This window comes from Piliocolobus tephrosceles, chromosome 20 (genome assembly GCF_002776525.5).
Source record: "Piliocolobus tephrosceles isolate RC106 chromosome 20, ASM277652v3, whole genome shotgun sequence".
Classification (NCBI taxonomy): Eukaryota; Metazoa; Chordata; class Mammalia; order Primates; family Cercopithecidae; genus Piliocolobus; species Piliocolobus tephrosceles.
This window is the reverse complement of record NC_045453.1, coordinates 45,841,076-45,853,368: the sequence shown is the minus strand read 5'-3', so window position 1 is coordinate 45,853,368 and position 12,293 is coordinate 45,841,076. Positions and strand designations below refer to the sequence as shown.

General features: G+C 44.4%; 1 protein-coding gene across 3 annotated transcripts in view; it reads right to left on the bottom strand.

Annotated features, from left to right (window-relative positions):
• Positions 1–579: 579 nt before the first annotated feature.
• Positions 580–12,293, bottom strand: part of KIF16B (kinesin family member 16B) — a 311,606-nt gene continuing 299,892 nt past the window's right edge. For all 3 annotated transcript variants that reach the window (XM_023217818.2, XM_023217819.2, XM_023217820.1), the window contains one exon: positions 580–1,881. In XM_023217818.2, coding sequence (XP_023073586.1) covers positions 1,723–1,881 — 159 coding nt within the window. In that variant the 3' untranslated portion in view covers positions 580–1,722. The remainder of the gene's footprint in view (positions 1,882–12,293) is intronic.

The window sequence follows — 12,293 nt, the reverse complement described above, 5'->3', positions numbered from 1 at the left end:
TACTGGCCTCAAAGGCCAAGAGATGGATTATCTGGTCAGTTTGAAGAAAAACCACTTAGTTTACTCAGCAAATGAGGGACCATCTTTAGTGCTCTTTAGTGCTTAAGACTCCTCTTAAATAAATGACCTATGGTTAATTATTATCTACCCAGTTCTTATCCCTTAATCTCTAGTTTGAAATTCTCTGGTAGTAACTGCTCCTAAACCTATGCCTATAATCACAACTGCAGACAAAAGCAGGTCCTTCTGCAGCAACAATGTCCTCATTTTTTTTCACACTAAACTATGATATTTAATTAGTGCAGTACTAGTTTTCCTTCTTATAGGGATAATTGCCTGTTTACACATATTTTTCAGGTTGGAGAACTTCGTTGTGAAGGCATTCTCTAGAAGACTGAATGCAAACATGTTCTGTTAACCATTCATTTATGACTTCAATCATTACTATCACTGCATCTTCTGCAACACAAATGCTGAGTTATACATTATGTATCTTTCCAAGCACATTAGATCAATGTTTAAACAGACTAGTATGAATGATCATGTCACAGACTTAAAATAAGCTGAGCTACAGGGTTGGATGCCAAATCTTCATTTAATATTGATAGCAGCTCAATTTAAATTTTGAAAAAGCAAACACATTTAATAAATTTGGTGTGATAACATATTTTGATGGAACTATTGTACAGAATGTGTACATATATAAATCTATAGATAGAATTATATACATTTGAATATATACCACATATTTTTTCCACTCACATTTTTCTCTTTAGGAAAACAAAGCACTTTTACTGTACACAGAAGTGCAATGCTACATTAAGTCCTGAGTAATTTAAGTGTCATTAATAAACTGCTATAAATTCTAGTTTTCCAGCCAAAGATCCAGTAGATTCTGTAACAAAAAATGTGAACAAAATAATACTTAAAAATATGCATTTAGCTTTGCGTTCATTTTGTGCTTAGCAGAAAAAGCCCAAGAATGCACAGTAGCCATTTAGATTTGGGAGAACATTCTTGAATATTCAAGGTTAAATAAATATTCTATTTGTAGGGATTTATAGAAGTTTTAAGTGATGTTGTCTACATCCAATTTGTCAAGCATGGAAGACTACAGTCATGATTGGATCAAAAAAATCCCTTTTGCAGAATATGAAATTCTGTGTAAACATCAGTGTTTAGGTTTTATATAAAAGTTTGATTCAAATGACAGAAAAAAAGAAAAAAGTACAATGAAATAATTTCAAATGCTTTTCTTGGAATATAGTCAGCCACATGGAAGGAATATTAAAAATACGAGTATATTTTGGTGAAAGGGGAAACCAGATGAAAGTCATTTAAGGGTGGTCTGGTAAGCCACCCACTTTGGGAGGTCCCAGGCTGGCTTGGCTCAGGGAGCCCATGATGGCCAAGCCACATCTATCTTGCCACAGGGGACGAACTTTGCTGCGCAGTGAGAAGGAAGCACTGTGGGAAAAGGCCACATTCATCCACAATGGAACGGTAACAGCTGCCTGCGAGGGTCACATCAGCAGGCAGAGCATCCTATCCCCAAACTCAGGCACTAGGTATGAAAACGTGAGGTGGCCCGGGCCCGCTGCTGCACGTGTGCCTTCAGCAGGAGGAGGCACACCCGGATCCTCGCATGGGGGAGCTGCCCTGCATGGGAGCCGGCTTCGACGAGAAGGCACTGCTTTGGTGGTTCCTCCATCAGCCCTGGTTCTACCCCGTCCCGTGGCTGCTGTAGTCAAAGACTCCTTTCTTGAAGAATGGCGAAAACTCACAGATGGTGTGTTTCGAGAGAGTCAGCCCCACTTTGTTGATGTGGAGGGGAGATGTTGCGGACTGGAGCATCACGCTGAAAAAGTCCCTGAGGTATTTCTGTGGAAGAGACAAGAGTGCAGAACATGGTCAACTGGGAGGTCAAGGTGGGTGGATCGCTTGAGCTCAGAAGTTTGAGACCAGTCCGGGCAACATGGAGAAATCCTATCTCTACAAAAAATATAGAAATTAGATGGGCATGGTGGTGCACTGAGGCGGGAGGATCACTTGAGCCCAGGAGGTAGGGGCTGCAGTGAGCTGTGATGGTGCCACAGCACTCCTGCCTGGGTGACAGAGTAAGACCCTGTTTCAATCAATCAATCAATCAATCAATCAATCAATCAGTCAATCAGTCAATCAGAACACAGTCAAGATATTGTTGGGTGGTGTCAAGAAGAAGAGAAGAAATTTCCAGAAACAACTTCCCATCCAGCTGGAGAGTGCTATCATTGTCATTAAAACCAGCATGTGAGGAATGTCCTCCACTGTCTCAGCTATCATCAGACCAACCAGAGAAGATGGAGTCACAAAACACATATGCACAGGAGAAATATCTTTGGCTCAGCACTGATTCTGGGCAGCACTGCCTCAGGTCTATGGCAGACAATGCCCAGGGAAATGTCAAGGGTGCCGGGCACAGGGGGACTGCCTCTCAGCCACAGTGTCACTAGTTAATCTCTTATTTAAAAAAGTCATTTCCTCCCCCATTCCAGTTACTCATTAAATAGAAAGACGATTAAAAAAAAAAAAAAAAAAAAAAGGGCTGGCCATCTGTACAAGGTTAAATATGCTGCTTACTGGTATTTTAAAATTGCACAGTCAGTATCTGTTTCGAACCCTTCTTATAAAATAAAGGGAAAGAAATACTGGGGACAAGAGGGTCAGTTCCAAGCAATGATATTTACAAATCTTTTTGCACATCCTATAATCATCAACAAAAAGGAATCCTTACTAAGATTAATTGCTCCAGACCCCTACTGCACGTGTTTGTTGCAACATTATCTGCCTTTTTTGGCACTGAGAAAGCAAAGCATGTGTGAGACTAGGCTCTGGGAACTGGGGATAAAATCCGACGTGGGAGCTTGAGGGATGTGTTAAAGGAAAAGAGGGCACACAAGAATAGTTAATATATTTTAGGCCAGGCATATCTCATCTGTAACAGAAAATGGGCTGGAGGGAAGGGGTTACACCCAAACCTTTATTATTGTCTCAGTGTGCTTAAAAAACCCAAACAACCCTGGTACAATCTTAGGAATTAAACATAATAATTCTGGACTCTGAGCAACAACAATAAAAAATGTGTCGAAGCAACATGGCCTAAGCCTGGAGCAGTAGTTCCCAACAGGGGGCAGTTCTGCCCCATAGGGTATTCAGCAGTGTTTGGTGGCAGTTTTGAGTGTCATATGGGGGTGCACAGGCAGTGCACCTAGTGGATGCTGGCCAGGGATGCTGCTAACATCTGTAAACGCACACACAGTCCCTCTGACAAAGAATTACCTGGCCCAAATGTCGACCATGCCACAGTTGAGAAGAGGAAGTGGAATTTAGCTACCTCTATGAATTGCCAATCTGAAATTTCCTTCTGAAAGAAGACATTCTACTCCAGGAGAATCTGTTAATTCTCCTTGAAAATATTAATGAGGACTACTAACAACAACACTTGTAAAATAACTTAGTTTCTAATATCCAATGTTTTACACTTAATGGAAGTAAAACTGATGCATGATAAATTGTACATTTTTTTTTTCTGAGATGGAGTCTTGCTCTGTCTCCCAGGCTGGAGTGCAGTGGCGCAATCTCGGCTCACTCAGGCGACCTCTGTCTCCTGAGTTTGAGCAATTCTCCTGTCTCAGGCTCCTGAGTAGCTGGGACTACAGGCATGTGCCACCACGCCCAGCTAATTTTTTTGTATTTTTAGTAGAGATGGGATTTCACCATGTTGGCCAGGCTGGTCTCAAACTCCTGACCTCAAATGATCCTTCCTCCTTGGTCTCCCAAAGTGTTGGGATTACAGGCGTGAGCCACCGCGCCTGGCCAGATAAACTGTACATTCTTTACATGTATAACTTAATGGGCCAGGCACGGTGGCTCACACCTGTAATCCCAGCACTTTGGGAGGCTGAGGTGGGCAGATCACGAGGTCAAGAGATCGAGACCATCCTGGCTAACACGGTGAAACCCTGTCTCTACTAAAAATACAAAAAAAAAAAAAAAAAAATTAGCCGGGCATGGGGGCGGGCACCTGTAGTCCCAGCTACTTGGGAGGCTGAGGCAGGAGAATGGCATGAACCTGGGAGGCGGAGCTTGCAGTGAGCCGAGATCGCACCACTGCACTCCAGCCTGGGCAACAGAGTGAGACTCCGTCTCAAAAAAAACAAAAACCAAAACAAAACGTATAACTTAATGAGTGCTGACCCGTGTGAAACCACCATTAAATCATGATAAACATTTGCATGTCCTTCAAAAGTTTCCTAAGGCACCTCACTTCATGTTATCCTTACACCTGGCCTGGAATGACATCTTCTTCTGGTATTACCCATTTCCCAGGAAGGAAGCTGTTGCCAGGAGAGGTGAGTGAGGCTAGTCATCTAGAAAGAAGACTTGAAAGCAAGTATTCTCGGAGGTTTTTTCTTGTTCAATATCCCTGACTTACTGGTCTCATGGTACCCTCTCAAGAAACGATCCTGAAATTGAAAGTAGGTGTAGGTAAGAAGTTATGAAAATCAACTGCTGAAAAATGAAGATCTTAATCTTAGTAATTATTTTCATCAGAGAGGCAAAGGGAGACTTGCCTTCCACTTTTCTGTGGGAAGGGACCTTGAGAATATTAACTTAAAAGGGACTTGAATTGCGTTAAATAGGGTCAGCAGTATATATTGTAGACTACATTCAACCAGCCAGTGCTCATGATGAAATGCATGTGCACAGCTGATTGTTTTGGGAAGGTCAAGGGGGAGATGATTTGGAAAACGGGAGATGCAGAGCTTGCTGACTTGTGCGTGGAGCCGCTACTCTTTCACAGTTTAATGCATAGATAGAGCAAGGCTCTCTGCACAGGCCTCATCTCAGGTAGCTCCTGTGGGCTCTGGCTTCAGGTCTCCCACAGGCTGCATTAACAGGCAGGCTGATGTTTACAACAAAGTTGCCTTCAGGATGAACTTTGACAGACGGGAAGGCAATTGAAATCTGGGAGCAGATGTTTTATCAGCATTTGTCATAATTAGTACACAAAGTAGGGTCCCTTTAAAGGGCCAATAAAGCCTAAAGGGTATAATGAGAAGAGAAGTGAAAGTTAAAAATATAAATGAAAGGAAAAGAGGAAGTATTCGAGACACCCTTCCTTCCAAAGCACCACCATAAGAAGAGAACAATACAACTGCCAGGTAATGTCTTTTTCTTTAAATAAACGCATTAGTGTATTTTGATAAAAACTCCAGATAGAGTGATCCGATTTGACTAATTCTAAACATTACAGAAGAGTTTTCTCTTTGCAAAACAAATTTCTGCCTAAGGAGAATTAGGCAGCTTTCGCTTCTTTATAATAGCCTGCTTCCTTGGCGCAAATAAATGATTAGATTAGGAAGTGTTCTTTGCAGTGTCCTCAAAGTGCTCTGAAGTCTGTTAAGATAAGGCATGACCTTTGCTGGCCATGTCCAGAGCTACATGCTTAAAATGGGCTGAACAAATTCTGGCAAATGAAAAAACCAAGGGACTTGGGCTACGGCTGGGGACACAAGTCAGAACTAAAATTCTAGAAAGTTCTTAAGGTCATAGTCAGTGTCTCATTCTTCTCTGAAGTCCCCTATCATCCCTGGAATACTGCCAAGCTTAGGAAACGTGCTGAGAAGAAACCTTGCTGATTTTAATTCGTTATCTTTTTTTGAATTAAAGTATATGCACAGAAAAACCACACACCACAAGTGTACAGTTGAATACAGTTTCACAAAGTTAATATATCTGTGCCATCAGCATCTAGACATAAATTATACAACACTTCCAGCCCCCAGGCAGCCCTCCTCATACTCCCTCCTCTGGTACAAACCTTCCCTCAAGGGCAGCTGCTATTCTGATTTCTAGCACCACAGATTCGATTCACCAGTTTTTGAACTTCATATGAGTGCAATCATTTGGGATATATACCCTTTAGTGCCTGGCTTCCATGGCTTCATGCCATGTCTGTGAGAGGCGGCCATGCTGTGCACATAGCTGTGGTTTGTTCAGTACCAGCACTGTGCAGTATTTCACATCTGAACAACACCACCGACTGGCTTTAACACAGGGATAAGCGTTGGTCACTGCTTTGGTCCTTCAGTCTGAACTCTTCTTCACTAATGAAATCTACTTCCCAACATTACTGGTGTCTGATGAGTCAAGTTTACCACTATCCTTCCAATAAAAAACTTTCCAGTAGAGATTTACACTAAAATCTAAGCTTAGCCAATGTACTCAAAGTCTGCTATTTTATATATATATATTTAAAATATACATACTTACCTAACAACACACATTCATATTAGTAATTTTTAATGCTTATGCTCATAATGTTTTCCACAGCATCTGTGGCTGGAGGGAGAAAATTAAAATCTCCCTGTCGAAGCTATCCCTTGTCGTTGACCCCAAAGTCACCCTCGCCCTCCCAGGATGGGAAAAGTAAGTCCAGGTGTCAAGCTGCATCTCCCCAGGACAGCACGCTTTATAAAACAGCATTGTGAAAACTGAAGGCTATTAGGAGTTTAAGTGACTTATCCAGGTCCGAAGGGCAAAGTTCAAAAAAGATCTGTGAAATCCAGTATCCAATCTGTTTCTGACTTTCACAGGACATTTTCTCCATTATAAAAACAAACAAAAGCAGGCACATTTAAACCTCTAGCATGTCAGGGACCACAGAAGGCCTGTAGTTCTTGCTCACCTGGTGGACAGGCGACACACCTGAGTCTTTGCTTTGTCAAATGCCCTGTGTCATTGCCACTGAGAACAGCAAAAGCACCTCCTAGAGTTGCACGACATGATGGCCCTGACGTGGATAGCTGGAGGAGGAAAGTCAGATTAAACCAAATCCTCTTTCAATACGATTGCAAACCGGAAATGAGATGGGATGGCGGAGCCAGAGGGGGCCTAGGAGAGGGTCTGTCTGACAGTGAGCGATCACAGGAAAGAGAAGAGGCCGAGAGAGAAAGCGGGCCACAGAGAGACAGAGGGGGCTGTCTAGGGGAGGACAAGAGAAACAGGGCTGGGATGGAGGGGAAGACAAAAGAGATGGAAATAAAAAGGAAACCAAACCAGCATGACAACGTTGGAGACGGGTACCCGTGATTTATTTGTTTACCAAGCTGGCAAAAAGAATTTAAGAATAATAAGAAATATATCGGATATCTATCTAGGTTATTTACTTTTCGTGACTTGGACCAATACTTATCCATACTTTCAGAAAATCAAATGTAGATGGCTAATCTTTACGACATATTTCAGTGCTGACACAGAGTGCTTTGATTTCATGAACTGCCTTTCTTCTACAGGTTTTGGGCATATTTTGCTGCTCAGGGGCAGTGAGCAGGGGGTACAGGTAATTGGGAGACATGGACCCCCATGGGTCTGTTCCAAAGGAAGTGTGACCCTGGCACATGACATTTAAAATCTCCCAAAACAAACACGAAATCCTGTCCAGGACTATGAGCTTCTAAAGCGGAGGCCAGAAGACATGAGCAGAAGGATGGGGGATGTGCTGATATAAGAGACACTCTAGACTCAGGCTCCTGGCTGCCACCCACAGCACCCGCCATCCCTCGCTTCTCAGTCAGGTCCCCTCTGCTGAGCCGCATGCTCTCACCGGGCAAGTCTGTCTACATTGGGCATCTTAGCTGCTTGGGTCAGATGCACTGCCTTTCCCAGGCCTGACGGTGCTTCTGTGGGGACCAGTGGGCACTGGTTCTTCCGAGTTAAAAGTTTCTTACAAACACGGGGAAGATCCTCTTTCCCTCCAAGGCTCACGCTCTTCTAGAGGGAGCCAAGGCAGCTCAGGGGATGCTTCGATATCTCCCCTACAGTGCCTTGGTGGGCACTGGCCATTCTCTGATTGCCCTGTATCCATTTCCCTTCCCAAACAGCACCCCAGTCCCCTTCTGAAGAAACACCTTTCCCCTCTCTGGGAATAGGTTAACTGGTTGAGTTAAGTTATAGGACAGATAAGCTTTTCCCATGATATTCTGGGTGGACACCTTACAGCCAAAGAGCTAATCAAGCTACTAGCACTCGGAGTCTCCTGGAAGCAAGGGTCCTTTGGGGCACACCTCTTCCAGATTGCGTAGCTGCTGTTATGGAGCATTTTCAAGAGTTTGAGAAATTCAGGAAAGCTGGGCAGGCTCAGGACAGCCTTTGGTCTCTGCCCATTCCTAAGGCTAGGAGCGAATGATTCTCCATCTGTTTACTGTGGTGCCAATCATTTTCTACTGTTTACCATCAAGTTAACTAACAATAATCTCACAGCGCTGGCAGTGGGCAGACAAGGGTCACGAATCAGAAGAAACCTTCCTTGTAGACCACAGTCAAGCTCCTTCAGGGCTAGTCTATGGTCAGATGGAGGCATCTGTCCATCACGCTCTTCTCTTAGGAAGAGGTCGATCCTAGGAGGCTCTGGAGAATCACATTTCAGATAGGTCAGAATATCCCAGAGGTCCATCCATAGCTAGGCCTGAAGCTGGAAGGCTCCTGCCCCAGACCCTGATCTACACAGATCCCAATCTTTAAATTTCCAATACCATTTCAAAACACAACCACTAAACATTATCAATCTTTTGAACCAAAACACAGGCTAATATGGTCTACTGGCTGTGTAAGTTCTGAAAGGCAAAATGAACTCCCTACAGCAATACAGAGTAATTCAGCAAGAATTTAGTTCATTGTATTAGAGCTTTAGCATGGCACCTCAATTAGTTTATGCATCAGGAAAAAAAAATGGAAAATATAATGTGCTGCTACAAGCTATTCCATTTAGACATTCTTGAAGAAGGTCATTATCTTACTATGATTCATGTGTGACCTACACTACAATTTCAGTCTGAGCTCTGCCTGAAAGGAACATGTTTTGAAGTCACTGGAAAAAAGTGGGCAAAATCTGGCCTTTAGGCAGGTTTTTGGGTTTTTCTTTTGAACTCTAAATCTTCTGGGTGAAATGCTAATCTGCTGAGAGGAACTAACCATGGATTTCATAGTCCATCCTGGCAAAAACCTGTGAAGTCAGCAGGGCGCTCGTTGCCTGGTGTGGCTTCCCCACTCTCTTACACCCATTCCCTTTTCGGTCTGGGACCTTGAAAGAAAGGATGATTTTAGACCAGGGGATGGGGGGAAAGAGGGGTGGTGTCCAAGTTCAGCTAACAGTCTGAACAAGAGAGCAAGGCCAAGGCCAGCCTGTGCAGGGATCTGGGTGGGGAACAGTAGGATGTGAAGCAGAACGCACAGGGACTTGAATCTGGATTCAGGCCTGCAGGCACTTCGTACAAAGTTTCTGGTTCATGAGCTCGTGTGAGCCCCTAAGACACCCTTAGGAGAGGGACATGGATGGATGCCCTTTGTTTACAGATGAAGTAACTGAGATTCCAAGAGGCAGTGACTTGGCCAAGGTCAACAGGTTATAAGAGGTTGACAAAGTAACCAGCTCTTCAAATGTAGGAAAAAGCCATCATTGCCTAATTTAATTCTCAAGGTTCAAGCCCATAAGCCTGAAAGGTAACATGGCCTTTCTTTGGGGCTGTCCATACTATGCTCATGCAGCCTCCCAGAATTTTCCCTGAATTTCAGTCAACTGCTGTGTGTGTGTGTGTGTGTGTGTGTGTGTGTGTGTGTGTGTGTAGAAGATGCAAGAATGAGAATTTGGGCCTTCAGATGCCTTTGAAAGACCTAAGCCTCCTTATCTGTTGGCTCTCTGCCTTCTATTTTAATTAGCAAGGAGATAAAATTGTGACCATTTTATGTTATTACAAAGTTTCTGTTTTAATAGGGCTCATGACTATAACGGCAGCCTACTGCTTATTTCATGTGCAATATATCACCCCAGCCATGTCATTCTAATGATTTTTCCAGCCATCTCATTGTTGTGAGGTCCTCTTTATTTTACAAAATTTTAACATAAATCTATAATTTAATTTAAAGTTATTGAAATTATTAAAATTGAAATGTTCTTTAAAAATGTAATGGAGCTTTATCCACCTTTCCATAGTGACATATTAACAGGGAAGGAGTTCAATGGCATTCCTCATTCTCAGAAGTCATTAACCACAGTGGCAGATTAAAGACAAGTATCAGTCTAGTAAGACTTAGAGGTCTCATTTAACTCGCAGCGCTTGGAAAATTCATTGTCCACCGATGGGCCCTGAAGATGGATCAGACCTGAATGGAGCTACCCAGGGATGTTTTTAGACCTGAAAGAGTTCTGGTCACCCCTGGCCAGGTATCATAAATCTACCCAGTGTGGTCAATATGATCCATCCGGTCAAGTATTGCCAATTCTAAACTCCCATAAATTCAAGTCTAAATACCTCTTGTTGGCTTTTTAGGAATCCTAAAGTTTGGCTACACGGGGTCAAATAGGCTGGGTTCCCTTCCCAACACGCTCCCAAATGTGCTCCATACTTCAAGGAAATCAGGACAGCTTGGTTTGGGTAACTTATCCATCTAGCGCAGTCACTGCACACGCGTTCTCCAAGAAGCAGTAAGCCAGGCCTGGGTATCAAGCGGAATGAAACAGACTCGGTGTCTCCCCTCCTCCCCTCACAGGCACATGCTGGCTGGGACCATCCTCCACTGCTCAGAGTCTCTCCTTGTTCCCATGGGTGCTTTGCTCCCACCATCTAGATCCTTCTCATCTTCCAAGGACTGGCTCAAGGTGTGTTCTGTATTGATGCCCTTCTCTTCAGACTTCATTCATGCAACCAACAAGTACTTGCTGAGAGCTTTCTACACACCAGTGTTGGGCTAGGTGCTGGGTATTCTTTTTTTTTTTTTTTTTTTGAGACAGATTCTCACTCTGTTGCCTAGGCTGGAGTGCAGTGGCATGATCTCAGCTCACTGCAACTTCCTCCTCCTAGGTTCAGGTTCAAGCGATTCTCCTGCCTCAGTCTCCTGAGTAGCTGGGACTACAGGCACGCACCACCATGCTTGGCTAATTTTTGTATTTTTCAGTAGAGATGGGGTTTCACCATGTTGGTCAGGCTGGCCTCGAACTCCTGACCTCAGGTGACACGCCTGCCTCAGCCTCCCAAAGTGCTGGGATTACAGGCATGAGTCACTGCGCCCAGCAGTGCTGGGCATTCAATAGTGAATACTACTCAGTTCTTGTGCCAAGTAACACAGTCCTGCCTGCCTGGGAGACAAATAGGTAAAGCAGTAATTACAATTAAAATATGACTATGAGAGAACTGTAATGAGGTGATTTGGGACCCCAAGGGAAAGGAAAGGCTGCATGCCTAGTCTTGGGAATTGGTTACTTTTATGCCAAGCCCCATAGGGTGATGAGAATCAAGCAGGTGAAGACATTGGAGGAAGATACTGGAGGAAGCCTGTTCTGGGCAGAGCAGGAAGCATGTACCAAGTCTAGCGGCTGGGAGGCAGGGCTTTGGGGTATCACCAATTGTCTGGCATGACTGGACCGGGCGACAGGCACAGAGCACTCAGCAGATAGGACAGACTCCTGGGAACAGGACTGCTCCCGGACCTGGGCTCTGCCAGTCCTCATGCTGGTTGGGTAGTGGCACTGTGTGCTGGCGGTGGTATCTCTTCTGTATGGTGAAGTCCTGCCAGGCCTTCAGGAAGTCTCTTCCAGCTGACATACATAATTGTTGATCAAGTGATGCTTATGACGCCAGAGGACTTTCACGAGTCTCCAAATGCCTGCTAATCCCCAACTTCTACTTAGTCTACCACTTGCCCGAAGGTACTTGAAACCACCATAAAACGTCATTGGAACCTCCAGCGTGAGACTTTCATTGTGTTAACTGCAGCAAGTTTGGTGTGCTGACACTTGCATACCTTTTCCCAGCCTTTGTCAGTCTAACTCAGGGCAGGGCAAGCTTTTTCTATAGAAGGATGGATGGTATACTTTGGGCTTTGTAGGCAAAGAGGTGAAATTAAGGATATTATGTAGGTGTTTATGTAATAAGAGAGAAACTTCCGGCTCCACCCCATCCTGATTTCCTGGCATGGGCTACCCAGGGTGGAGGGCGCATTTCGCACCCAGTGCTGGGCAGGCCACTGTCATGGTCAGTTTTACTCTCTGCCTGGTGGTGCCAATCCCAGTGTGCACAGAGCCTGGCCATCTCAACTGGGGCAGCTGACCAGAGGCAAGACAACTTCCCAGACTAAGACTCCACTGCTTGGTGACTGGCAGTTGCCAACAAGTTCCCAGGGTGTAGTCGGTGACCAGCACAGGCCCTGGCTGCCAGCTGAGTGCCAGGAAAACAGGCAGTGAGCCCGCCAGGTCT